The following is a 26934-nucleotide window of genomic DNA, read 5'->3' as shown; positions in this document are numbered from 1 at the left end:
CCGTGAAGACACCGTACCTCCATCAGGACCTAGCGCCACCTCTCTACTCTCTTGGCGTCTGCTGCTGACTCAGGTCCTCGCCTCCCACAACTCAGAGAGACACTGAACCAGCAAGGAAACACGAGGAAGAACACACAATGAAATTGTCATTAATCCGAAACACTTGTGGGATCCTTCGAGGACAGCGCACTGGACACATAGTCAGCGGATTGTCCCGGAGATGTCTGGCCGTGGGACCCTCCAGCAGTAGTCTTCTTCTGCGGGCTGCATACGCGACTTCAAGCTGCAGACTCAATGCCAAAGTATCTTTTGACCTCGGGAAACATCCAGCCAAAGAGGATGTCTTTGAGTGTGATAGCTCTCTTAGGTAAGACATATCTCTAAGTAGTATTGTATTTTGTGTCTTTGTCGTTTCCTGATTGTTAGTTGACGGTTTGTCTAGCAGCCACGCGTACACGTGTACCGCTTTTTCAGTCCAGTAACTTGCCTCTTCGTTACCTTAAAACTATAACTACACAGGCAACCCCCCTCTAAATCTGACAGGTCTCAAATTAAGTCATCGTCTCAGTGAATGGCTTTTTTTTTTTTTTGCAATGACCAAGAAAAAAAAAAATCATCCCAGTGTTTACATTTTTCTGAACATATAGGTTAGTGTGTTACAGCCTCACTGCTGTAGGCAGGGTATATCCTGGCCCCTCCTAGGCCACATGACCCCACTTAACCCCCCCCCCTATTTTAGTGCGGGCTATAATAGTTAAAGGTCCTGTATTACGCAAAATGGACTCTTAGAATGATGCTACCTCACCAAAATATACCAGGACTTGTGTTTTTGTTTTGTTTTTTCCACGGTTGAGTAATCCTGCATTATTAGGCTGTCTGCATCTTCAAAGGTCAAAATGCTCTTTTCTAACTTGTGATGTCATGAAGCAGTAGTTTCAAATGATTGTAGTGAGGGTGTTTAGGGTTTAATACACAGAAGAGCACTTCCTGTATTGCCACATGGCATCACAAGGTGGAAAAGAGTTTTCCATTTGAGAGAAGTACGCAGCATAAATATGCAGGGTTTGTGTGAATGATACAAAACACTACTCAAAGTATGTTTTTGACGAGGTAACAACATTATAACAGACCAGAAAGTAGCATAATATAGAACCTTTTAATACATGAAAGCGTATTATTTAGCTCTGGAACTAGAAATGCACCAATACCAAGATCCAGGAAAATTTGCGTTATCAGGTATTGGTTCCATGATATCAGTTCAGTCGATATCCTGGTTGAACTCAGGACATCAAATGTCTGATCTGATGATGTTTGAACTTTAATTCATACAAAGCTGTTTAGTTACTTGCAGGACAGATAACAGGTACATAAGACAATCAGATAAATTTTATAGTAAGTTAACTCCACTGATATTGACAGCTTTTTAAAGCCACAGACCTAGATTGTTGCATCTCCATTTACAACAATAAAGCATTTACCCTATACGTCAGCTTGACTGTTTTGTTTTAATCTATGATGTAAAACCATGTACACATTACCTTATTTGACCCTGCAGAGAAGTTGTTCAACATTCTAAGAAAGCGATGGCAGCTCTCCAGAGAAAAAACTCTGCTATCCAACCTACACTTGTTATCGTGCAGGTATGTGAAGGTTAGGCACACAATTAGTGGGAAAATTGACATTTTTGGGGAAAACATCAAACATATTAATACATGTATATATACTATACTACTCTGTTCTGTATTCTGTCCTTTTTTTTTCTTCAAGTCAAGTGAAGATGTCAACATGTGGGAGATTCATAAGAAAGTGGCAGAAATGGTAACTTTTCATTATATTTTTCTTTTTTTTTTCTTATATTTGCTTTAATATGTTTTGTTACTTTGTTCCTCTAGGTTGGACTAAAAATTAGCCAGATTTGTCTTTCTAAGCACAGCACTGAAGATGAAGTGAGTAGATTATTATCTTATCAAGTTATTACAGCCATCCCCCGCCTTTGTTTAACAAGTTGTTGCACGATTTACCCCTTTGACATTTCATGTGTGTGCAATAAAAACAAACAGCCAATGCCTGATTCATACTGTTATATAACTAGGTACCTTTATCCAAAAAGATTTTGTCAGACTTTTGTGGATAGATTATATGAATTATAAATGCATTATTATACATTCATATTATATTTCATATGCATATTTTCTAAAACTTACAGATTTAACTTGGTTAGGTTAAGGTGCACTATAAAGTTGTAATAACTAGTGACAGTAATATAACTTAACTATTTTATTTTCATGACTTGTTTCTTTCCAGGTCATTGAGGAGATTTTGAAGCTAAATGAAGACCCAAGTGTACATGGTGTTTCTATTCATCTTCCTTCTTCTTTCCTAACAAGTCGAGTTGTCAATGCTCTCAGACCAGAGAAGGACATCGATGGGTAAAGCACTGTTATAAAAATCTCATATTATATAGGTAGATCAAATAACTTAAATACTTCTTGTAAAGCCATGTCTCCAGATACAGTGTAATCAAATGGGAGCTTACCAGTCACTCACATGTTTGAGAGCAGACTTAACCCAAATCAGAAAGGCCTGGGAACAATTAGACAAAGTTAGAAACGGCGTGTTAGTCCACCTTGTGAGCAGAAAATGAGCTAGGCACCCTATGTAATCACAATAAATCAAGGCAATTACTTCATCCAATGCAAATATTGACAGTTATTATAATCTCAGAGGTGTAAGTTATATTTTGCTAATATTTGATATTTGAAATTGATAATGTGTTGTTTCCTTTCCATCCTTGATTAGGCTGTCTGATGTGAATGTGGGACGTTTGCTGAGGGGGGACAGCGGACAGAGTTTTCTGCCACCAGTAGCAAGTGCAATCCTTGATCTTTTAAAGAATCATGGTCAGTTTAAAATTCTGTTGTATTTATAGGGGTGTCCAAAGTACTTTTCCAACACTGGTTAGTCTAAATTTGATGTAGACTTTTGTTTTCTAGTAAAAACTAGAAAAGCACTCAGAGAGCAGCAGACCTCTGCCAAGGACTACCCCCATTTTTATATAAATTGCGATAAAATCTGGATCAGATCCGGATCAGCCTTTGGAATATGAAAGAGGATCCCATTGTCCATCCTGGAGTCAAACTTCATGGGATTTGGTCAATAATTAACCGAGATATTGAGAAACAAAATTTTTGGCCACCACAATGTTAACTAAAATTTCAAAGTGATCCAGAATCCAGGATTTCTTCCGGATCACCCCCAAAATGAAATCAGTTCTTCCTTTTCACATTTCCAACAAATCCTGAAAATTTCATCAAAATCGGTCCATAACTTTTTGAGTTATGTTGCTAACAGACAAACAAACAAACAGACAAACGGCGGCAAAAACATAACCTCCTTGGCGGAGGTAAAAATCTCTCTATATATTGCCTAATCCCCTGCTCATATTTGTTTTGTTTCTTATTCTGTTCTACAAGAGCTAATAAGTTTACTTTCTCAGATGTATCACTGGAAGGGAAATCTGTGCTGTTGGTTGGACCAGAGGGACCACAGACATACTCTCTTCAAGCCCTGATTGAGCGGAGCGGCATGCAGGCTAGTAAGAGTCACGCCACTGCCAAGAATCTCCAAAAGCGGGTAATACTTTATAATTTACCTAGAACTAGAGTGTGAACATAGTTTTTAACCACATGGTGTCAGCCTTTACATCTACGTGCAACAGTATTGTTTTTCCAGGTAATGAAGGCTGATGCTGTGGTCCTATTAGGAGAAGGAAATATAAATGTTCCGCCAGCTTGGGTTCGACCAGGAGCAGCAGTAATTCGTGAGTTTTTATTTATTTATTTTTTTTCCCCTTGATTTACAAGGTTTTTAATGTATATTTAAATTATATGAAAACACAGTGACATACATTTATTAGTAGTGTTCTTTGATAAGTTTTCTACCAGAAAATTACAAATAATAATAATAATAATGAATCATGCTTTCTGTTTTAGGTGAAAATGAGATCTCTACAAAGCTGGGATCAGGGCACCTTGTCGCTGCTTACAGAATACAGGTTTTCAAATATCGGTACTACTGTTCCTGTCTTTGTTTTCAAATCTTGTAGTTTACCTGTTCTAAATGTTCTTTTTACAGAATTTGATCCGCTGGTTACAGGAGCAGCAGTACAGACCATGGAGCCTGAGGAGCCTCAAACTGAAGCCCTTGACCCCTGTGCCTAGGTACAGAGCAAAATTATCACAATAAACATAGACAATAGTGTTAAAACTGGAAAATGTAAGAACTAAAATGTTTAAGTGTTTTTTTTCTACAGTGACATTGAGATTTCCAGAGCTCAGACCCCCAAAGCAGTAACAGTATTGGCAGAGGAGATTGGTCTGCTCCCTGAAGAACTGGAGGCCTATGGCAGAAATAAAGCTAAAGTCCGCCTATCTCTGTTAGACCGCCTACAGTCTCAACCTGATGGGAACTATGTGCTGGTCGCTGGGTGAGTCTTTGCCATCACTTCATAACTGGTTCACATTGTGGAGCATAGGAGGCATTGCGCAAATGTTGCATGTTTTAAGAGATAATTCACCTGTGTTGTTACAATTGCTTTTTAAGATTTATTATTATTATTATTATTATATTTTTTATTTTTTTTACAAAAAAAATAACAAAACAAAACAAAAGTCAAAAACAAGCCCTCCCACACCCCACCCCTCTCTACACACTCCAAATACACACAAAAGTACACACACACATAAAACTACTGGGCAATCAAACATCAACTAACTAATATCAAAGTCCAATCTTGTTAAAATAGTGAAAAAGGGAGCACTTTACACCACTCTGCACTCTATCTAAAGTTTCAGACCAGCCAAGCAAATAAATGCATTGATAACACACAAACTCTTAAAGATAAGGTGTCAAACTATTGATTATTTGAAAATTGATGGAAATTTTGTAAATGATAAAACGTCAGCTGTAAATAGAGAACAGTTTGTAAAGGTTAGTGCTATCAAAGTTTCACCAGATCCAAAATGTATTCAGGAAGGTCATATCTAAATTGAACTGTTTCCATTTCATCATGGGGGAGTTACCACACTAGGCTACTATGTTCTACATGCACGCCATCTCTCCTATCACAGTTCTGTCATGTGAAGCCAATTGTTTCTGTATATTTGGCCAAACCTCTTGTCAGATCTCAGAAGCTAAGCAGGGTCAGGCCTAGTTTGTACTTGGATGGGAGACCACTGATAATTGCAGGTGGAGAGTCAATGGCAAAGAAAAACACATAGCCCAGTATGAATGTGGTGTGTGTGTGTGTGAATGTTGGTGGAGGTCGTAGAGCTGATTTCGTGTATTGGCAGCCTCGCTCCTGTCAGTCTGTCCCAGGACAGCTGTGGCTACAATAGTAACTTACCATTACTGGATGAGGAATGAATGAATAATGCACCATGATGGCATCATTGTGAAATCATCGAGAAACATAAGATTTTCACTTTTGAATTTTAGTATTCTGAAATTTTAAATGTCTGGCTGTACGGCGTCAGAGCTCTCTCAGACCTAACACCAGAGGCTCTGTTTGTGTAGTTCCAAAGTTTAAAACTTCATTCGGACAGTCCAGTTTCTCTTTGCTGTGGACCTCTCTTCCCTCTGACCTGAAACTACTTACTGACCCCAACATCTTCAACTGGACTCTGAAACTGTGGTTGAAAACAGGCCAGACCTGCTTACATAATGTTTCAAATATAGCTTGCATCAAATTTTAACATTCTTTTCTGGACTCTAAACCTCTTTGGCTCCCTACTGGTGTTAACACTAGTGCTATAAACACTTAAAACAATAGAACTGGCTAAATTCCATGTAATTGCTATGTCCATATTAAATAAATAAATACATTCTTACATGGTACTACTAACTGGGCTATCTGGTTTGATACATGCTGTGCATTAACACAGCAATATTGTCTTTCTTTTGCAGTATAACACCGACTCCACTTGGGGAAGGGAAGAGCACAGTGACAATTGGCCTGGTGCAGGCCCTCTCTGCCCACCTAAAGCTCAACTCCTTTGCCTGTCTACGACAGCCTTCCCAGGGACCTACTTTTGGGGTCAAAGGTCTTCATCTGTTCAATACTAATGTCAAATAGATTTTTAAAGAACGTGCTTGTTTGATCAAGTCACACAGGGCTGATCACAAACTGTTACATCTCTGTGCCTAGGGGGTGCTGCTGGTGGTGGATATGCACAAGTCATCCCTATGGAGGAGGTCAGTTTAAATCTACATTTTTGAACTTTATTGCTTAATCACACCTAAATGTAAACATTTAAACACTGATTTACATGAAATTTAAATTTAGCTAATTGTATAGTGTAATTTTATCTTTAAAATACAGTTTTGAGTGTCAAAATATAAATCATAAATATAGTCTATAATGGCTATTTTAAACTCTTCTCTGCAGTTTAATCTCCATCTGACCGGTGACATTCACGCCATCACTGCAGCAAACAACTTGGTAGCAGCTGCTATTGATGCCAGAATGCTTCATGAGGCAACACAGTCAGACAAGGTCAGCGTGTGATTTCTAAAGAGTATAATGATATTTAACATACAGAATAAACGACTAAATACACTGTGAAACATTAACGTGACTGACACTTCTGATTTTATAGGCTCTGTACAAAAGGTTGGTCCCTTCTGTCAATGGTGTTCAGAAATTTTCACCAATTCAAATCTGCCGCCTCCAGGTAAATCAAAATTAAATTAATACAGAAACTGGATGTGTACTTCTCAGTGTAAATAATGTATGTAAACATTTTTAAATATAGTGTAAGTATATAGTTTAACATTTGAAACATTTTAAAAAATTATAATTTTAAATACAACTTATAAACTGCGTGTGTGAGAATCTAATTTCATTTGATTTATTTGAATCAATTATGCTATGTACTTTTATTGTTAACATGTAATGTGGAGGTTTTGTCCACAAGGGGGCCCCAGCAGCAAACTTGTCAAACTTGTCTGAAGATGCTTTTCCCCCTGCCTTGTCTGATAAATTTTCATGTAGCTTTTCCCAAACAGATGATGCAATTAAAGAATTGTGTAATAGTGTAATTTGTTTGATGAAAAAATCCTAAATACATTTTTAAGCAATTGACATTTTGTTCCCACATTTATTTCTGTTTTTGATTCAGCGCCTGGGCATCACTAAAACAGATCCTGAGTCTCTCACACCACAGGAGGTCAGCAGTTTCGTCCGCCTTGATCTGGACCCAAAGCAAGTCACTTGGCAGAGAGGTATATATACAAGTGACTAATTTATCTTTTACATTTTTTCTGTAATTGCGTGTAAAAATCTGTCATGTCTTGAATTTAATCCATCTTTTATCACAAGTACGTTCCTCATAAAATAATGTAGATGCATCTATTTCCTAAGAACAATTGTGTTTTTTTTTTTTTTTTTTAATCTAATTATGTAATATGTTTGATTGTTTCCCCATAAACTGAATCAGGAGGCATTCATAGTGTTGAGACGTTTGGGTTTTTTTGTCCTTTAGAGTAGCCAGTATATGTGTTTATAGAGCAGTTAAAATGACTGAGTAGAGTGGGTAACCAAAGCAAACTGTTACTTTTGCAACCATGTTAGCTTAAATGTGTCTGTGAGAACCAGCAGTGGGGTGCCGCTTTGACTGATGGGGAATGTAGTCCACTGTCTGCACAGCGCTCTCAAAGGGACCCAGTCTGGAGATTAAAACCACATTCAGCAGCACAAGTTACAGGGGTGTGACCCTAAATCAAACAAACCTCACTCTCACCAGCAGAGGAGATATAAATCTTAGTTTAAATGGCTAATGTTTATGTCATCTTCTCTTAACGTAACATTTCTGACCTAATTTATTTTATTCATTGTGGCAAGTTATAGTTTTTATGATTTTTAAAAATGCATATCTTCTAATGGCACATTTTTATTCTCTTTCAGTTGTTGACACAAACGATCGTTTCTTGAGGAAGATCACCGTTGGACAAGCTAGCACTGAAAAAGGACAGGCAAGAGAGGTAAGATAAGATCATTTATATCAATGAATGCTCTAAATCAGCTTCCTAAAATGTATTTTTATATAACTGAAGTTGCATTTAAGTACTTGTTCTATGCATTTATATCTCCCCTTCTATATGCCTCTGTCCTGGGTATTTTTATCTACATACCAAAGTGGTTTAATTCAGAACATAGTTGAAGTTTACAATCACCTGAACACCTCTGGGCTGATTTAAATGTTGTGAATACTTCCCCATTTGCTCAGACACTAGTCACTGGAATGATAGTTTCCACTACAGAGAAGGACATGTGTGAACATTTTTGTAATGCCATTGTTTGTAGACACCCACTCCCAATCTCTTTGCAGCTCACTTTCTCATGCCCCCCTTCCCCACCACTCGTCTTGATTCAACCCATATGTATTGCACCCACATGTCTGTAGTAATGACAGATAAATGAAATTGTGTAAATAAACATTTCAGCTCAATGGGAAGCAAGAAGGGCTTAAGTGAAAGCAAATGTTTAAAGGACTAGGAATATGACCCACCCACAGACACACATAAACTCCATAGGTTAGTTTAGCACATGCTTACATTTAAAACTATTGGGTTGTCCGCTGTATTTGAATTTTGGCCCCAAATTCCTTCAGTGCTGGATACACTATATGTCCCAATAGTATTGGCAGTGAGAGTGGAAGGTGAAAAGCAGTATTCCCCAGTTGGCTGATATGGTTTTAGATACCATACTGCTCACATTGTAGAACAAATTTCTTGTCTTCCTACATTCCCCTTGCATTCGGTTTTAATTCTGTAAGTAGCTCTTCCAAGCTTATTTAAAAGGGTTTTGTCTAGAAGGGAACTAGGGCATAAAATTGTTTGCTGTCAATATACAAATATTTGAATTCTGTTTTCATTCTGTGACTTGTTTGTAGGATTGTTAGCAGCTTGTTAATGTGAAAGTTACAAATGAGACCTTGAACAACACCGCAATTTGTTTAGAATAATTATTTATACGTCCAAAAGTTTAAGTTTATTCAAATGAGCGTTCATTGAGGAAAATAATCATATGCTGTCAATGGCAATTTACATATATTTGGGAGGAAGATGCATTGCTGTGCGACTTCTTTGTAGGGACAGACAAAGTATTGTAGTGTTAAACATCATATCTTACCATAGCAAACTAACCATGCCTCAACAATTAAATACAGAACTCCATACTGTGGGTACTCAGTAACTCGATTATAACTAATGTTCTTAGTAAAACTCTTGGTTTTGTTTGTAATTTGATCGTGTTTTTCTGTAGACCGGTTTTGACATTGCAGTTGCCAGTGAAATCATGGCAATTCTGGCTCTGTCCAACAGTCTGGAGGACATGAGGAGCAGGCTGGCTCGCATGGTGGTGGGCACCAGCCGCTCAGGATGTCCGGTCACCGCAGAGGACCTGGTGAGTGCAGCTTGGCCTATAACTATGGTCGTCTGCTGTAGGTTGAGAATTAGAGATACTCCGATCCATCTTTTTCAGTTTCAATACTGATTTTGATACTAGGGCTTCAAGTATCAAGTAAGAGACATCAAGAAAATTATAGCCACCTCTTCATTTCACCTAGTCTGAAAAGAAAAAATGCAAGTTATGCCCTTGTAATCCATGATTTGTAAATAACACATTATTATTATACCTGCTTCAAGTTATAACGGTGTTTGTCAAAATATCACTTGGTTGCAATTAAAATGGTCTTTCTCTTACCTGGTCCATTTGTGGAGTCAGCTGGCTCTTGTTATGCACAGAGCAAAAAGGAGGTTCCCATATAAAGTTACGTTAGTTAGTCTGGTTAGCAGGATGCAAAAACATCACCACCCCAAAGCTCTGGCACAGTAAAAATACCGTCTGTTTTTCACTGATTATACTGCATACTTTGGAAACCTGCCTTTCTGCATTAAGACCTATATATATCTAGAGACAGCACTGTTAGTATGGTTCAATATACAATGTACATTTTTAACACTCTGCCACAATGATAAGTAGATAGATTTGAGTGCTGTTTTGTGTCTAACCACCATGATGTTTTTCTTTGGTTTCCTGTGAAGGGCGTGAGCGGGGCCTTGGCCGTTTTGATGAAAGATGCCATCAAACCTACTCTTATGCAGACTCTAGAGGTGAGACCTTAACCCAAATCATCATTTCAACAGCTCATAATATCACTTTACACATAACTTTACTCCAAACATTGATGCTACAAAAAGTACAATGGCAAGGCAGGAGCTATGCACATTGTAACTGTCTTTGAACCATTCCTTTGTGTCAGGGAAAAGCATTACAAATAAAGATGGGTCCTATGAGAGCTTTTAAAGAGCTTGACAGATTGACCTTTTCCTCTCTTGTCCCCTTTATCATAACAGTTTAGCAGCAGCCAAAGACAGGTGGTGTACAGGAAACCACCATTCTAACCCACTGTCTTAGGGCACTGGCGTATAGTGTTTGTGAATCTCAATGACATTGCCTTTGGGTGTGTAAGACAAACACAGACAAACCAGCTTGTTTTGATGGGTATAGGAGGGGTGGAGAGAGAGCAGGCAGCAGGATTTGGTTACTTTCCGTTTTTTTAAGAGGAAATATTGTGGCTCTGTTGTGTGAAGCTGTTTCCGTTGTGGTTTTCCTGTCATTCTGGTCCGCCTTCAGGATCCAGATCTCTGAGCCCTGTGAGAAAATTCCATGTATGTCGACCACCATTGCCCACTGTACCTTTTGTGAGATTGATCTTAATATGAGAAATTATTTTATTCACATATATTTAAATTACACATTGCAGCAGGGGCCTCCAACCTGTAGCTCGGGAGCTACCAATAGCTCTCCACCCCTTTCAAGTAGCTCGCCAAGGGATTCCTGAATTACATGTATTGTCCTGAATAACTCAAAATTAAATGCCTATTATTATTGTAAATCTATCATTTTAATGCCTGACTTTGTGTACTTATAAATAAATAATGGTTTATGTTCTATGTTTTATATAACTGTACCCCATCTAAGTCTTGCCATGGCTTTTATGTATACTTTATTTTCTGCAACCGCAAAAATTAGTAGCTCTCTGGAATTTTCGTTTTGTAAAGGTAGCTCACCTGAGGAAAAACATTGGAGACCCCTGCATTACAAGTATTTCGTTAAATCATTTTAGTGTAGGCCATTATAATCATGACCATTTTAGTGGCAAAATTAAGTAAATGTCAAGTGCTTTTACGTGGCTGTTTCTGAAGTAAAGTAAATCTGATATAAACTTAGATTTCATAGCGAGGAGTGAAAGAAAATTAAGGATTTCATAGTTATTTGGCCATGTGTCAGTAAACATGAATAATTAAATTGTGATGATTCTTCTCATGATAATTGTAACACTAATACTTGACACTTCACTTCACTTTATCTGAGTGTTTCTTTACAAACTTAACCATGTGGTTTTAGGTTTTATGATTACAGGTTTGACCATTACATAATTTACCATTGCTTCACAGGAGTAGTGTTGTAGCCTAGTGCCTAAACTCGTATGTGCGTCTAGTTTTTAAAAAAGATGAAAAGGATGTTTAAACCTTTGCTCAGTAGTACGTGCCTATGTAGAGGGCCCCAATCATTGTGTGCAGTCAAACATCCGGTCTACGTGGAGTCCCAGAGTCCCCTGCATCTTTCCTGCGGAGGAGGTTGTCATGGCTTCTCTTCATTCAGTAGTTCTCATGCTAGTTTGCTACCATGAGAATATTTTATATGTTGTTTTTCAATTGATAGTAGTGCACACGTTGAGATGCCCCAGAGGAGGAAATACTGAAACGATAACCATCTTCCTGTTTTGGTCACATACATTATACAGAACATTTAATCTGGAGAACATTGTATGGGTATGGAATTGAAAAACATGTTTTTAATATTGTCAACAGAAACTTAACTGTACTTTTATATGTGTTTAACTAAGCCAAGCCTGCATGAAAAATTATTGTTATTACAGGACCTTTTTAAATTTCTGTAAAAAATGCCCATAATTGGTCTGTGTTAAAATCTTTTATACTACTGTAAATGTTTCTGTCTATTCTCTATTATGTTGGGTTTACATAGACAAACCCAGCAGCAATGGACCTTGTAAAATGTCTGATTTACTCCACAGCGGGCGGCTTGTTTATCGAGCCAGACTTAGGAATGCAAACAAAAGTGTAGAAAATTGCAAAACGTCAATAAGGTCCTTCCCATCCTTCCTCTTTCCTCAAACATCTAGCTCAACAATGGCTTCTTGTCCTCAAATGTCTACCTGCAGAGTGTCTGAAGGAAGGAATCAACAATGAAATCCTGTGTGTTTGAGGAATATAGTGTGTAGTTACTTTTCATCAATATTTTTGTACCTCAGCCTATGAGAAAATGGAACCTTAGTAATTGGAGGAGATCGAGATGTAAATGTTAGTGTAGTAGTTGTGATAATTCAAAATACAACTGAACATTTTCACATTCAGAATATTAATTGTGTGTGTATTAATACCAATATTAAGTTATATTTTCATGTGAAACTTTTTGACTTTTGCCTCTATGCGTCTGTTGTTGTGGTTTTTCATTTTGTCCTGTGTATTTGTTTAACTGTTCCAGGGCACTCCAGTGTTTGTCCACGCCGGGCCTTTCGCCAACATCGCCCATGGCAACTCCTCAGTGCTCGCCGACAAGCTGGCTCTAAAGTTGGTGGGACGAGAAGGCTTTGTGGGTAAGTTCAGCCTTACAGCTCAAAATGCAAGAGAAGGTGGAATCACAGCATGGTAAAATCTCAGTTACACCCCCCAAAACTCGATGTACAATAAAGAAAAAGCTTCAAAAATTTAATGCCAGTTCAAATGACGAACACATACTTACATGGTACCCCCCCATCAGCTACATAACTTTCTAGGAACCAAAGGAAGGAACTAGATAAAGTTAAGAGTCTCTGGAATGCCTCAAAGTAAACCGCTCTAATCCAGGACGTCAAAGCGGACTTTGGTATTTCAGTGTTATCTCCCAATGCATCTGTCCTGCCGCTGTTCTCTCATTCATTCATTCACTTGGCTGCCTCAAATATGTGGAGAATCTGGGAGAGTTTTGGGGATATTCACTGGAACTGGGTTCACCTGAGTTTAGGTCATAGTAAAAGAATTACAGTATACAGAATATTATGACGGTGATGTGTTGATTCAGTCCATATATGGGCTTCAAGTGGGGTGCATCTGTGACAACCAGGAAGTATTAAGGAAATTGATCGATCTAAGTGTCCTGTAATTTGCTTGGAAAAGCTTGAAGAAGACAGGTATCCAGTGTTTTAGATATGGACTCGATGTGACAATATAGTAAAGGAGTATGTTAATGAAATATTGTTCAGACATATCCTTTATCCATCTATGACCGGTCTGAAGACTTGACAGCTCAGAATCTGGTTTCACTAAGGTTAAGGTTAGCCTTCCTCTACACTTTAACTCCACTTGTCTTGCTCTGTCAATCCCTCTGCTCCTTTCACTCCTGTGTTTGTTACCTGACCCTGAACTATGCCAAGAACTCCTGCCCCTCCCTCGCCAGCTGGGAGACACTTACCCCCCACCTCAATCACTAATGTTTGAGACACTGCATTTTGTCTGCATTGCTGCTTTTTAAACCAAGAGATACTATTATAAATATTTACTCAATAAATCAGTTTGATCTCAAAATCTTTGTCTAAGTGAGTCTCTTCCCAGAAGGAACATGCATTCTTGGAACAAAAATAATTCAGAATAGGGGAATTCAGTCTTAATAAGTTTTTTGTTCTCAGTGTTCTTATAATTCAATTTGCCATCTAAAAATAATTTATTATTTGTAATAAATTGGGTTGTACCCGCATACTGAACATTTTGCTTTGGGTTTTCCACTTCTGGTGTCAAAATTATACATTGGGCAAACTGCACATTTTCAACATTTTCAAGAAAAAAAACTTTAAAATAACTACTTTTTAAATAGGCTTAATAAAATGGGAACAAAGCTTGAAATGATTCAGCTGCACTAAGAAGTTAATTAGCTGGTTAACTTTGTTATTAAAGGTGCACTATGTAACTTTTTGGTTGAGGGTCAGGGTCGCCTCACCACAGATCTGACCTTTAACTTGGTCTTTTTTGGTCCCCATGAAGATAGAAAGGTTTAATACCACATTCCAGAGAAAGAAATTACATGTCGATAAAGAAAAGCACTTGACAGACCCTCCACCAGAAAAGTTACACAATGCGCCTTTAAGCCATTTGTTTAAGTCTTTGTGCATGCTTTATTAAGGTTATTTTAAAGGACAATCTTTTTAGCCACATAATTTTCACATTGCACCAACAGGTTATGTTACCTTTCTATTAAAGTGAAGTTGCGTCTCACTTTGAACTTTTGTTGAACTCCTTCAGGATTGTGGGTCATACTTTGTCTGTTTAATCGAAGGGGCTTTTCACGTCCCATAGGAATCTAAACTGAAATGGAGAAATGTTGCTTTGGGAAGGGGGGGCTGGATTTGTTATACCAGATGTGGGGGGCTCCTGTATGATTACCAGTCCTGTAAATTCAGATAAATCCAAGTCAATGTATGGTTATAAGCTTTCTAGAAAACATTCACTCTGTAGCTTTTTATCCTTGGACATATTTAACCTAAACTTGTTATCAAAATTACACACAGTGAAGAATGTGGTGTTGACGTACCCTACTTCAGCTTTTGTTGTTATTGTGATTGGCTGAGGTGCCTGTACAAATGCTTTTGCTGGCAGTAATCTCTTCCAGCCCTCTTTGGCTCTCAAAAACATTTAGCTTCATGGACGGTTCAAGGCTGACTCGCGGAGCAGGAAGTGTGCAAGTGTTTCCTCCTCACATCCTTTGGAGGTCACTCTGCTGCCCTGTGTAATGTGGGTGTAAAGGGCTTCTCATGAACTTTAACCCTATTTAGATATATACATGGAGATAGTATTGTTTTGCCTTGACTGCTCCACAGTATTTATCCATGTTTTAAAGGCTTTTATTCAATTACAGGTGTTTTTATTGCTTTAAAATACACTGAAAAACATATATTCTTGTTGTGAGGAGTTGCCTCTCTACAAATCGTTCTTGCTTGTCCTCATAGAAAAAGAATTAAAAGTATTCCAAAGCAATAACATTATGATAGTCCAGTTTTAGTTTTTCAGACTGTCTGTAGTATGTTCTGTGACATATACTGTACTAATTTATTGAATCTGTTTATCATATCAGATGTGTAAAGTATCCAAATTTAGTTCAAATGGACCGTACAGACAAAATCATCCTTGTTTCTTGTGACTGGAGATACACGCACTGATCTTCTATAATATTATGTCTACGGACACGAGAAGTCAATTACACCAGACTACACTAAGTTATTTCATCCTGTCACCTGTGGGTAGCAGCTGGCTCAACTGACTGGCTCAATGACTTGATTATGTTTTGATAAATGCTGACTGGATGGTGCAACTGCAGCTCTCATAAAGCCAGTAATAGTCAGTATTGTATGGTTTTGTTTTGTTTTTTAGATTTGTCCATATTTTCTCACAGTATTTGGTTTTGGAGCTCTGTATAACTTTTCTAGTGGAGAGTCTGCCACCTGCTTCTCTCTATAAAGAGTTTAAGTTATTTCTAGCTTTGGTAATGACACAAGAGCACACAGTTTGTCCTCAGTGTATATATGTATGTCTTTTTAAATGAGATTAAATGAAATGATTAAATGAAGTTAATGATATAGCTGTTTCACATTATATTATATCCCAAGTGATTGGTGTATTCAGTCCATACATGTTCTTCTATTGGTCCCACAGTAACACAATATTACAGGTCTAACGCTGATAAATAGTGATTGGCAGGTGAAAGAAGGAAGGAAGTGTGTAATGGAAACACTAACTTATTTGCTTAAGGATATATGTATTCTTTTCAATTGGGATTCTCAACAATTCCCACAACGTAAAACCAGCTATAGGGGCACATATACTACACATAAACTATGCACAAGTAAGAGGAAACCTTATCTTAACATGGCTGTCACTCCAGGTGGACTATTTGCTTGGCTTGGACCCAGTTCAAGAGGCCTGTAGAGCATTTGAAGTCTTTGGAGAAGCCATTACTCAACATAGTGTTACAGATGGGACAAGCATACAGCTGGACATTGCTCATAACCAAAGTCAGTGCGCACATCTTAAAAGAGGTTTAATGGACATTATGAGCGGTGTACAGGCTGGGTCTGTGGGCGTGTGAAAAATATCACTTCCGTTAGAAGAATAAGTCAAAGCGGACACATACTTAAAATCTGTTTCAAAATAATCCAGCACAAATATTTTACATTGCTTATGTTTTAACGAACACAAAGAACACATTTGATTTTTATTATATTCTTGGCCATTATACAATTATAGTTCAATGAGAAGAGAATTTTGTCTCTGTACCTCAGGATTTTAAAGTTTCGTTTCAAGTCACGTTTACAAATAATTGCAATATTGATGTCAAAGCTATGGGATGTAATCAATATGTGTTTTTCTATTTTTCTATTGCAGTGACTGAAGCTGGGTTTGGAGCCGATATTGGGATGGAGAAGTTCTTCAACATCAAGTGCAGAACGTCAGGCCTCAAACCCAACGTGGTGGTCCTGGTTGCCACAGTCAGGGCTCTCAAGATGCATGGTGGAGGTCCAGGTGTAAGTCTGAAACTTAAAACATAAATCTGTTTTCTTTAGAATACATTTATATTCTGAGATGATCTTGTTTTGATTTTTTAAATACAGGTTTCAGCAGGTGCACCGCTCCCTAAAGAGTACATAGAAGAGGTATGTATTATTAAAATCAATAGAGCATGACTGGCTTCAGTGGTTTACTAAATTACGTTCTTCTCTTCTTGTTCTAGATCTGATTGTAACAGTTAAGGGAACTTTTTAACTTATTTAGGAGATAATCATTTAAGTATTAACATGCATAGTTACAAAAAACTTCAATTTGGTTTATTGCTGCCCTAATGTTAAAGCCAAATATAGGAGACCCTCTGGTTAAGCACAGGAACTCATTCATTCTTCTTCTTTGAGACTAATAAAGTTAAGAGGTCACTTGAAAGTTCAGTTGAACCAGAGTGTAGAACAGATAAAAGGCGATTTTGGTGAGGAACACTAATATTCCTATTGACCTAGTTTGCTGTGCTCTTGGTTAGTTACAGCTGACAAAATAATGGCGCAGCTTACACTAATTGTAAAGACCTTAACGAGAACCAGAAGTATGAGTGAAAACAGATCCAAGAAAATGGGTTTACAGAGTCTGTTCAGCCTTACCGCTCTGGGCCTGGGGCTGGACACGTGCACACACACAATTCGATTATTCAGATTCTCCAAGGGTTGTGTGAGAATTGAAAAATAAGTAAATATCATAAAAAGTAAATGATCAGACTTCATACTGATAGAATTCCAATATTTATGAAGGAAATAACAAATATTATTAAGTATGGTGCAATATATTGTCATCTTTGATTCATTTGATTAGGTGAAGATAGAGGATTTGGAGTTGTTGGGACTTTCCTAACATGGTCTTCTCATACAAAATTTGACTTCGTATAATATAAATGTATAATAATAAGTGAACACTAAATTCCAAAGTGTCTGTATTATAAGCAGGCCATTTTATAACTAAAACATGGTGGGTGGTAGACATGACAGATTATCTTTTTAAATAGGTCAGATTTTATGTTCATATGTTTTAGAAGAATTTGTTTATATATGTTCCTCTAATAAATTACATTATGTCTTTGCTTTATTTCCTTCAGAATTTGGGCTTAGTTGCAGGTGGGTGCCGAAGCAACCTCAGGAAGCAGATCCAGATTGCCCAACAATTTGGAGTACCAGTTGTCGTAGCGTGTAATGTTTTCAAGTAAGATACGTGTTAAATGTTAATATAGGCCACTCTGGCATAAGTCTGCATGTTTTGTGGTTATTGCTTGTAACCTGCTCTCCTGCCATGTAGACTACTATGACAAACAGCTGCATCTTTGTATTTTTCCTCAGGACTGACACCGAGGCGGAGGTGGCGCTGGTGTGTCAGATCGCTCGAGAGTGTGGGGCAGCAGATGCAGTGCCCTGTAACCACTGGGCACTAGGCGGGCGTGGGTCTCTGGAGCTTGCCGAAGCTGTGAAGAAGGCAGCCAGCAAACCCAACCACTTCAAGTTTCTCTATGACATTGAGGTGAGACTATCACAGCTGCTAGTTATACATTGCATCAAAGCACCATAGTTTTTATGAAAAATGTAGTTAAAATGTTAATTGTATATTTCTTTCATCTCATTTTCAACATCAATAGCTCTGACTTTTGGCTTAGACTACTCTCTATCAAATTTGGCCTCTTCAAAACATTTCCATATTTAGACATGTTTCACATAGGCTAACACTTTGATTTGTGGTTTTGCACAAACTTAGAAACCAGAAATGCATCACTATAGAATGTAGTATGTACTATAAATGTAATATTGCTTACCAGTAAATGGATATAGAATTTCGGTAAACTTAAAGGATTTCCTATGTACTATATTGATCTGAGACAAGAAAACATATTTGTTTTCTTCACATCTGGCAATTTGATGGATTAATAGTCAATTTAATAGCCAATAAATAGTCAGTAAATATTAAATGTCTTATAGGTTCTAATTTACACAAAAAGGACTATATTATAAAGTATCCAGATGTTGTCTAAAAACCTTTTAATAAGGCTTGATACTGGACCTTTAAACAAAACAGTAAAACATCTATCAGAAGCAAAAAATGCATTGACAATGTCCAGTTCAAATATTTAAAGTATGAATAAAATGCATAGTGTTATCAACCTGCCACTTCAGTGACCTGCTCTGTGTGAGGAAATGGTGTGTAATGTGGTCAAGCTGCACTCTGTAACACGGATTTACAAGGTCTGCCCCTTCCTGGAATTTTCCTTTTTTCTAACATCTCAAGTAATCATATGTTGTGGACTTTAGGCAGGTCATGATGTCCAAAACTATTGTGTTTATTGAATTGGGTGGTACCCCCGTCTCCACCTGGACAGGAAGTCATATGGGAGGAACAATAGAATACATATTTTGTTTGACAGGGCTAATTGGAAGTTTTTCTTGTAAAAAAAATAATAATAATAAAAAAAGAGAAGTAAAATATTTTGACGACAAAAGCAGAGGATTTGAGTTTGACATCTGAAATCAGGTGTGAAGCACTTGGGACTTGTTCAATTTGGAGCAGGACAAGTATTTGGGAGGAAGTCCAAGAAAACCTATTGTAATTCCAAGGAGAACTCATATTATTTTTAAAGGTGCACAATGTAACTTTTCTGATGGAGAGTCTGCCAAAAGTCCACTAAAGCCACAACTCCCCCCATTTTAGTTGAATTTTATAGAGCTAATTTTAGATACTCTTCATCTTTAGCTTGTTGTCATTTTGTATTTTGGAGCGAGGTAGAAGAATGCGCAAGTAAAAACATCAGCTGGTTTGAGTTACTGAGTTGGGATGTTGTGACATTGATTAACTGACCCAAAGTGCACATGCTCGCTCATTTACAGTATGCACGGGGTTACTGGCGTTTAAATTGTTACATAATGTATTGAAGAACATTCAGTTTAGCAAAATCAGCAAAATGTTAGAGATCAGAGAGTTGATCAAGTTAACTTTTAACTCACAGTGCAGGTCTTACTAAATTGAGTATGATGCAGTTGGGACAGAAGTGGTCTCTTGGGGGAGTAGTTGGACCAAACGTAGTGTCTATGGTGGGATGGATCCAAAGGCAAGGGACAAAGTGAAGGTTTTCCCAATGGGAGAGGCTCCTGAGAAGCAGACAGTGGCAGGCCTGAAAGGACTGACTGGGAATTCATCCAGAACTATTTACCCAGAATAGAAAAATGTTAAATTGTGTCAGCACTGTTTTCTGCAAGTATGTTCTAATATGGGCATTCCCCTTTTTATTGAAGGCAGCAGTTTGAGCATGGTGTAACTGAGTATGTGTAAATATCAGGATAAAAGGGCATTTCAGTGTTTTAAGTGCAACTTTTCTGGTGGAGTGTCCGCTACCTACTTGTCTCCATAGAGATGTTATTGCTTTGCCTGGACATTAAACATATACATCTAGCATGTGCTCATTACGGATGTTTCAAAAGTACAATAATTCCTTCTGTGAATAGTCGCAACTCTCTACAGATTTGAAATGTAATATAGCGTAGAGCTGAAACCTGCTTGTCTCCCTTGTGACAATTAAGTTGAATCTATACTGTGGAACATTCTAGACAAAGCAATAATATTTCCGTGGAGAAAAAAGGGTGGCAGACCCTTCATTAGAAATGTTGTACAGTGCATCTTTAAGATACGTGATTACTTGTACCAGCTGAAAATTGTAATAATAGTTAAAATAATGACAATTACGGTACCATTTTGATTCATTTTACTATTACCTCTTTTAACAGTTTTACAGAGATTGCATTATTTCTACCTTACCTTTATGTAAATTCTTCTGTGTTTAATAGTTTTTGGTGTGGCTCTTTGTAGATGCCCATAGTGGAAAAGATCAGAGCAATTGCCCAAAAGGTTTATGGGGCCGATGACATTACACTGTCTGCTGAAGCTGAAGCCAAAATCAACTACTACAACCAGCAGGTATTTTCCTCATACAGCACCTGCGTCCTAATGCACCATCTCATTCAAAATCTGAAAAGCATTATTATTTTTGCTAACTTTGAAATGAACACTTCGTTTTAAATACAGGGTTTCGGATCGTTGCCTATCTGCATGGCGAAGACGCACCTGTCCCTGTCACATATGCCTGAGAAGAAAGGGGCCCCCACTGGATTTGTTTTGCCAATTCGAGATGTTAGAGCTAGCATCGGCGCTGGATTCATCTACCCTCTTGTTGGAACTGTAAGTGTCTATTACAAAACTGCTGAAAACTAGTTTGAATTGAATTATTGGTTGTCACTTTCTTCTGTGTAAACATGGCAAAACAAATATAACTATAACTAGACAAGCAAAGTCTGAATGTGGTCTAAAACTAGACTAAATTATTACTAAACTGTAAACTATTCAGAACCTCCATTTTTGCTTAATGTTGTGTAAAACCAAAGACCCAAAGGACCACCATAACAATTTCCTGAATTTTTTTGTTGATCTGATTAAAATGGACAGAAATAAAAGTTTAAGGCAGCCATATTTCACTTAGCCATGTCTGTCTGGATGCTGGTTTCACAGTGATGCAAAGGAAGGAAGTGTTTTGCCTCCTGCTATTTCACCAGAGTGTCCTGAGGGGCTTTGTTCTGATTGGCTGAGGTCGAGGTGTCAGTCCCGGTGCGTGCTGGGAAGGCCTGGCAGAATGGGGGACTGGTGTCTGTCCAGTCTCCCAGCCCAGTCTTTGATGTGCTGTTGCCCGTGGAGGCACCCTTGAACTGTGGCTCCGACCCCAAAGGGAGATTCCTACGAGGGCTTTGAACTGGGTTGGCGCTGAGTACGTCTGCAAGACTTACGTAAAATACAAATTCAGACCAGGTAGCCCCAAAACTGAAAAGGCTCAGTTTATATCATACAATCCTTTTTCTTTTTTTATATATATATATATATATATATATATATATATATATATATATATATATATATATATATATATATATATATTTTGTAAATTATTTTTCAGAAGACACACAACTTAAAGGTCACAAGGTCACAAATGAGAGATTTTGAAATATCTCTTCCCAGCATCTCCAGTGTTTACCATAAACCGTCTGACGCACACAACTTGTTTTTGCTTCTGTAACTCAATACATCTTTATTAAGTAAAAGGAAGAAAAACATGGGTGTTGGGGTGATATGGTTCATTTCATTTTCTTAAGTCCTTAAGTTTTAAGGTTATAATCAGATTTTGTCTCATTTATGCTTAATTTAGCTCTAATTCTCACTTTGTTTTGTCTTTGTGGTTTTGTCAGTGTTTACCTTCACTTTAGACCTAGATTAGACGGGTTCATTCCCGTAGTTTCCATTTATCTAGTGATGCATCAGTCTTGCGGTTGATGTTGAAATAGTCACTGTCTTGGAAATATATCTGTTTTCATTTCTGGTGAGTACTATCTCAGTGTGTCTTGTGGGAGCTGTGGGAGTTGTGCTCTGGGACCGGGTGGAAGGGGTATTTAGGGTCTTTGGGGGTGAAGAACCAGGAAGGGCCTGATGTCATGCTGTAGATATGTACGGGAGGGGTCGCAGCCCGAACAATAGATCTGTGTAGAGTTCACATCCCGTATGAGCTGCTCTATCTGCAGCACCTACGCAACAGGTTAGAAAGCTGCCAGTGTCACATAAGAAGGCGTAAATTGAAATTATCAAATGAGGGCTGAACTAAGTGACAAGCATTTTGATTAGGCTGGATCTAAATTGATCTGTTGTGTTGTACAAAAAAGAATGTAAAAAAATACACATAGACACTTATATGTATCATAATGTACACATGTCGCCAATACAAATTTTCAGCCTTAGGGAACAGCAAGGATACTGTTTTTGGACGTATGGAAGAGGGTTTTATCATGATTTTTTAAAATGTATTTATTGTTTTAACAACAATACACTTATCTTGTTTTATAATTACTTGACTAATGAGAAATCAGTACATTTCTATAATCCTTCAGGTTCTGTATCTATTTATCAAATTCATCTAACCCAACTTTGTTTTACCAGATAGTAATAGTGGTTGTCTATATAATAACTTGTGGGGGTAGAAATCTCACTTTATTGTCTCCTTCAGGGTTTTTCTCAGACAAAGGGACATTGTGTTTGTGTATCATGGAGGAACTGATTTGGCCCAAAGTGCGGTTTCCAACTTTAGCTGTGCAGTTTTGTCTTTTTTGCAAGTGCCAACATGTTTTTGAGTCTGCAGAGAGGAGGACCCAAAGAACAGCCAGTCTTTTGTTGCTCTTCACAACGTTGGCAGCTCGCATTTGTGTATCTTTTGATATTTAAATGGACAACTTGAACCAGACCAGAAATGTCAAAACAATTCAAAAGGTTCATTCATATCTAAGATGTGTGAAATGATAAGTTCCCAGTCTAAGAGCTAACAAAGATGTATCAATATAAAAAAAAATCTACATAATATCAAAATGAAGAAAACTCTAAAAAGTAATTGTAAAGATATGGTACCCAGGTTTATAAGATTTTAAGCCTGGTGATCCAGATATGGCCAGTATATGGTTAATTAGCTTATGTTTGAATATAGGGAAAACAAAATATCCTACCATTTCACGCAGCATTACTCAGAAGTATTCAGAAGTTCACTTGGGCCGTCATGCTGTCTCATCCCTTTTTACTGCCAATTAAAGTTAATTTCAATGGATCACAATAGGACAGTGAGGGTGAAATCTGATCCGTTATGCATTGCAGTGTGAATGAGTAGATGATGTCCCTTTTTTTTACTGATGGAATTTATTTTCTCACAATACGCATGTATAGAAGAACAAATTCCGAGTGGAAGGAAGTTTATTTACAGGAAGTGTTTTACTCAAATTTCGTACAGTCTATTACACAGTAAAACATTACACAACCAAGACAAATAAACAGAATGGATACCAGTAATGACTATCAATGTAACCCATTTTTGTCATCATTATCTCATGAGCACTAAAGCATTATGGTATTTTTTTTCCTAATGCAAAATAAACAACAAATAATCACATCAAATATTACCTTTTAACTTTTAACCGTTACGTTCAACTTTAATTGAGGGTGTTCTATGGAGTAAGAAAGCTGTCAAAAATATTCGTGCGCACGAATATTTTTGACAGCTTTCTTACTCCATAGTGTTCTTTTTGAAGGTTAAACTGTATTTTTCCATTCTCATAGCTAAGTGGGTTGTTGAGTTAGTAGTAGTTGAATTAGCAGCAGTCATGGTCACAGAAATTATATGGTCATTAGTAATAATGTATTTAGCACTCATTTATTTACTCAAGTAGTAACAGTTTTGACATCGATTGTACATTTAGCAGCTCATGTCCCGAATGAGGCATACAAAGTCAATAAAATGTGATGACATATTTTGTGCAGATAATTTTCCAGTATGATTACCTCATAATGCAATACCACTGTACTGAATTCTTAATGACCACCTCACACGTTGACTCATCTTTAAAAGCCTTTTGACACGATCATACAATCTTCAAATCTGGGGTCATGCCCACTACCAGGAAGAGTTCAGTGTCTTCCTCTGCGTCCTCTTCCTCTGCGTCGTCTGCTCGGGCCTGTCCCATCATTTACAGCGGGACAGGAAACTGCTGCTCACTTCCTCTGGGCTCCTCTCCACTAATGGGCTCGTAAAACCAGGTCAGGCGGAGGCAGGCATGTGAAAAATGCCACTCCTCTAATTAGTGAGATAATTTACCTTTCAGTTGGTATTGTAGGATTTTGGGGTTTGGGGGGACTTTAATGCATACCTAGAATGTAGATCTGTTTGGTTGTAATTATTGGAAATCTATGAATGTCCAGTACATTAGTAATCTAGACGATCACCAGCGGTCAGAACAGGCAGTGCGTGAGCGTCATTCACATGCTGCTTCCTGTTCACATCACAAATGACATTAGAGCGAGTTTGGCCCAATCACATCCTATTTTTTTCTCCTAATTAAATCTACTCTGTTCCTTATGGCTCTCCATGATATCTAATGCCGCTTATAGTAACACTTATCTCAATGTCTAAAGGAGGTAAGCAGCTGCTGTAAAAAGGTATTCCAGTAAACTGTTAATGCCACACACTTGTACATTAAACATGTTTTGGTGATCTGAGAATTTTTTTGTTTAAATATGATTTTAAAATTACATACAAGTGGTAACAAACTATGTCTACTACAATTGCTATTACCTTTTATATTATATTTTCTTCACTGAGATATGTTTTTATCTTCACTAAATGAAAAACAACCGGTAAAAATAACCAAAAAAACCCCCCAAAAAAACAAAACAAAACATAAAACAACATTAAGTTAAAATGGTTTCTCTATGTATAAATGAAACAAACATTTGATGGTTCTATGAATCCTGCATGCCCCAAATGTTTTGTAAATACTCTCAGTAGGGATGAAATGGAATAAGTTTTCAGTACCCCAGAAACCTTAATAATCAGCCTTTATTCAAAGAACAATGTTGTGTAAATACTCTTTTTACACACTAGACAAAATTAACTAAGAGAGACATTAATTAAATCCAAGAACACTGAACAGATAACGATAATAATCTGATCTACCGTAATTATTATGGGATGTATTAGTAGTATAGGCTTATTATGGTGGCAGACAGATCAATCACTCGTATTATCAAATTTAGGTGTAGCACATCTGGTCTCTGTAGAGGGAGAAATTTTATCATTTAGTTTCTATTTTTAGAAATACCTAAAACTTAAATTTGGTTCAGTTTCTTACTAATGTCTTTAGCTCACATTGCAGCATATCAGAGTACAGGGAGAGTCAAATTAAAACACTGTCTTTTTGTTTTTCGATATTGGACAAAGGGTCTTTTGTGTGAGACTAAATTAATCTTGGCCAAAGTGGAGGTTGTCAGTGCATTGATCACCCGTTTGCCCCTGTGTTAAATGACTCATGATTATAGTTATCATGTACGATGGATGATGTCATCCAGTCTTCAGGGTCTGGTATTCTTCAGCTGTGTTGTGGTGGGCGCTTTAATATAAACGTAATGAGAAAAGAAACCCACTCAACAAAGTATGCACCGCAAGATGGCTGTGGGATTAGGTTACACAAGATAAACATACCTATTTGGGCGTCATGTGTTTCAGTCCTGGGACCTACAATTTGCTGAATGTCGCTCCCCACTTATCATCCCACAAACTTTTTTTTTTTTTTTTTTGATTTATTGTTCTGTCTTATAATTAAGTTTGCAGTTTTTTGGCCCTTGCAAGAGTGTAAAGAGAACAGCTGATTTCCAAATTAGTTTAAATGGTGTATATTCATGGAGAAAACATAATGACCATTGAGTGAACCTTTTGTGAATGAACCTTTGTTTATTTGTTACAAGAGGCAGGGCACAAGAAAGTGTCATAATTTAATTGACAGTTTAAAAATGACTTTCTTGTGATGACAATATACTAAAGAATTGCTAAAAACAACTGGACACTTTAACTGTCTGCAAACAAGTTTACCACAAAATGCGAACAATGTGTATGTAGAGTTTTAAATACATTGAAAAAGACATATGTATCATTTATTACTTTCTTTGTCCTCAGATGAGTACCATGCCTGGTCTGCCCACGCGACCTTGTTTCTATGACATCGACATTGACCCCGTCACTGAGGAAATCACAGGACTCTTCTGAGCTGCTAGATGCAATGTTTCATAGGTATTGTTGGGACAAATTGGATAATGACTTAATTAGATTTCAAATAACTTAAGCCACATGAATTCTAAAACCATTATTTTCCAAATTCATAACATACTTTTTTCTGCTTTCATACAGGACCGAGGAGAAGAGGAGGATTCACAAAGTTTTAATTGCCTTAAAAAAAACAATATTGTATCCTGGAAAAAAATTTACTTGACTATCTGCTTATGCTCTCTTTGCACGATACACTACTTTTAACATTTTGCTTTGCTTCATAAATTTTTTTCTTTGACCATTAATTTGTCTTTAAATTTCAGGAGATTTAAAAAATAGTTTTTCTGATGTTATTTGCTGTGATACGCACATTAACCACCAGGTATTTGTGCCAAAGTGTCCCAATATGCTGTACTATCTCAGTGCTGTATACTGCCAAAGGTGTACCTGGTGGTGTTTGCACTAATTGTCCTAATTATGTCATGGTATTTTTAACTTAACACTATGACTTTTTAATATTACTTCATTACTACTGCAGAATTTCATGGCATTTAAATAAATCTTTGTTAATCAAA

At 37.3% G+C, this 26934-nt stretch overlaps 1 protein-coding gene across 2 annotated transcripts; it reads left to right on the top strand.

The window, feature by feature from the left end:
- The first annotated feature begins 137 nt into the window (after positions 1-137).
- mthfd1l (methylenetetrahydrofolate dehydrogenase (NADP+ dependent) 1 like) lies at positions 138-26934 on the top strand. Of its 2 annotated transcripts, XM_020917146.2 has the most exons (28): positions 138-367; positions 1556-1640; positions 1768-1818; positions 1893-1946; positions 2305-2429; positions 2800-2900; positions 3497-3633; positions 3733-3820; positions 3993-4054; positions 4135-4220; positions 4313-4486; positions 5965-6101; positions 6206-6252; positions 6446-6553; positions 6657-6731; positions 7179-7281; positions 7964-8040; positions 9323-9463; positions 10105-10173; positions 12632-12743; positions 16558-16697; positions 16785-16826; positions 17807-17910; positions 18045-18222; positions 20554-20661; positions 20770-20922; positions 26270-26383; positions 26501-26934. In XM_020917146.2, the coding sequence occupies exons 1-27, from the start codon at positions 138-140 to the stop codon at positions 26357-26359; spliced, it is 2877 nt and encodes a 958-aa protein (XP_020772805.1). In that variant the 3' UTR covers positions 26360-26383; positions 26501-26934. The 2 variants fall into 2 exon arrangements, with proteins under 2 accessions (XP_020772805.1, XP_055005306.1); XM_055149331.1 differs by lacking the exons at positions 138-367; positions 1556-1640; positions 1768-1818; ... (1 more) ...; positions 2305-2429; positions 2800-2900 and having other exon boundaries at positions 3517-3633; positions 3719-3820.

This window comes from Boleophthalmus pectinirostris, unplaced genomic scaffold, assembly GCF_026225935.1.
Source record: "Boleophthalmus pectinirostris isolate CB_2022bp ecotype Guang Dong unplaced genomic scaffold, ASM2622593v1 HiC_scaffold_13, whole genome shotgun sequence".
Lineage (NCBI taxonomy): Eukaryota > Metazoa > Chordata > Actinopteri > Gobiiformes > Gobiidae > Boleophthalmus > Boleophthalmus pectinirostris.
This window is presented reverse-complemented; position numbering and strand designations above follow the sequence as displayed.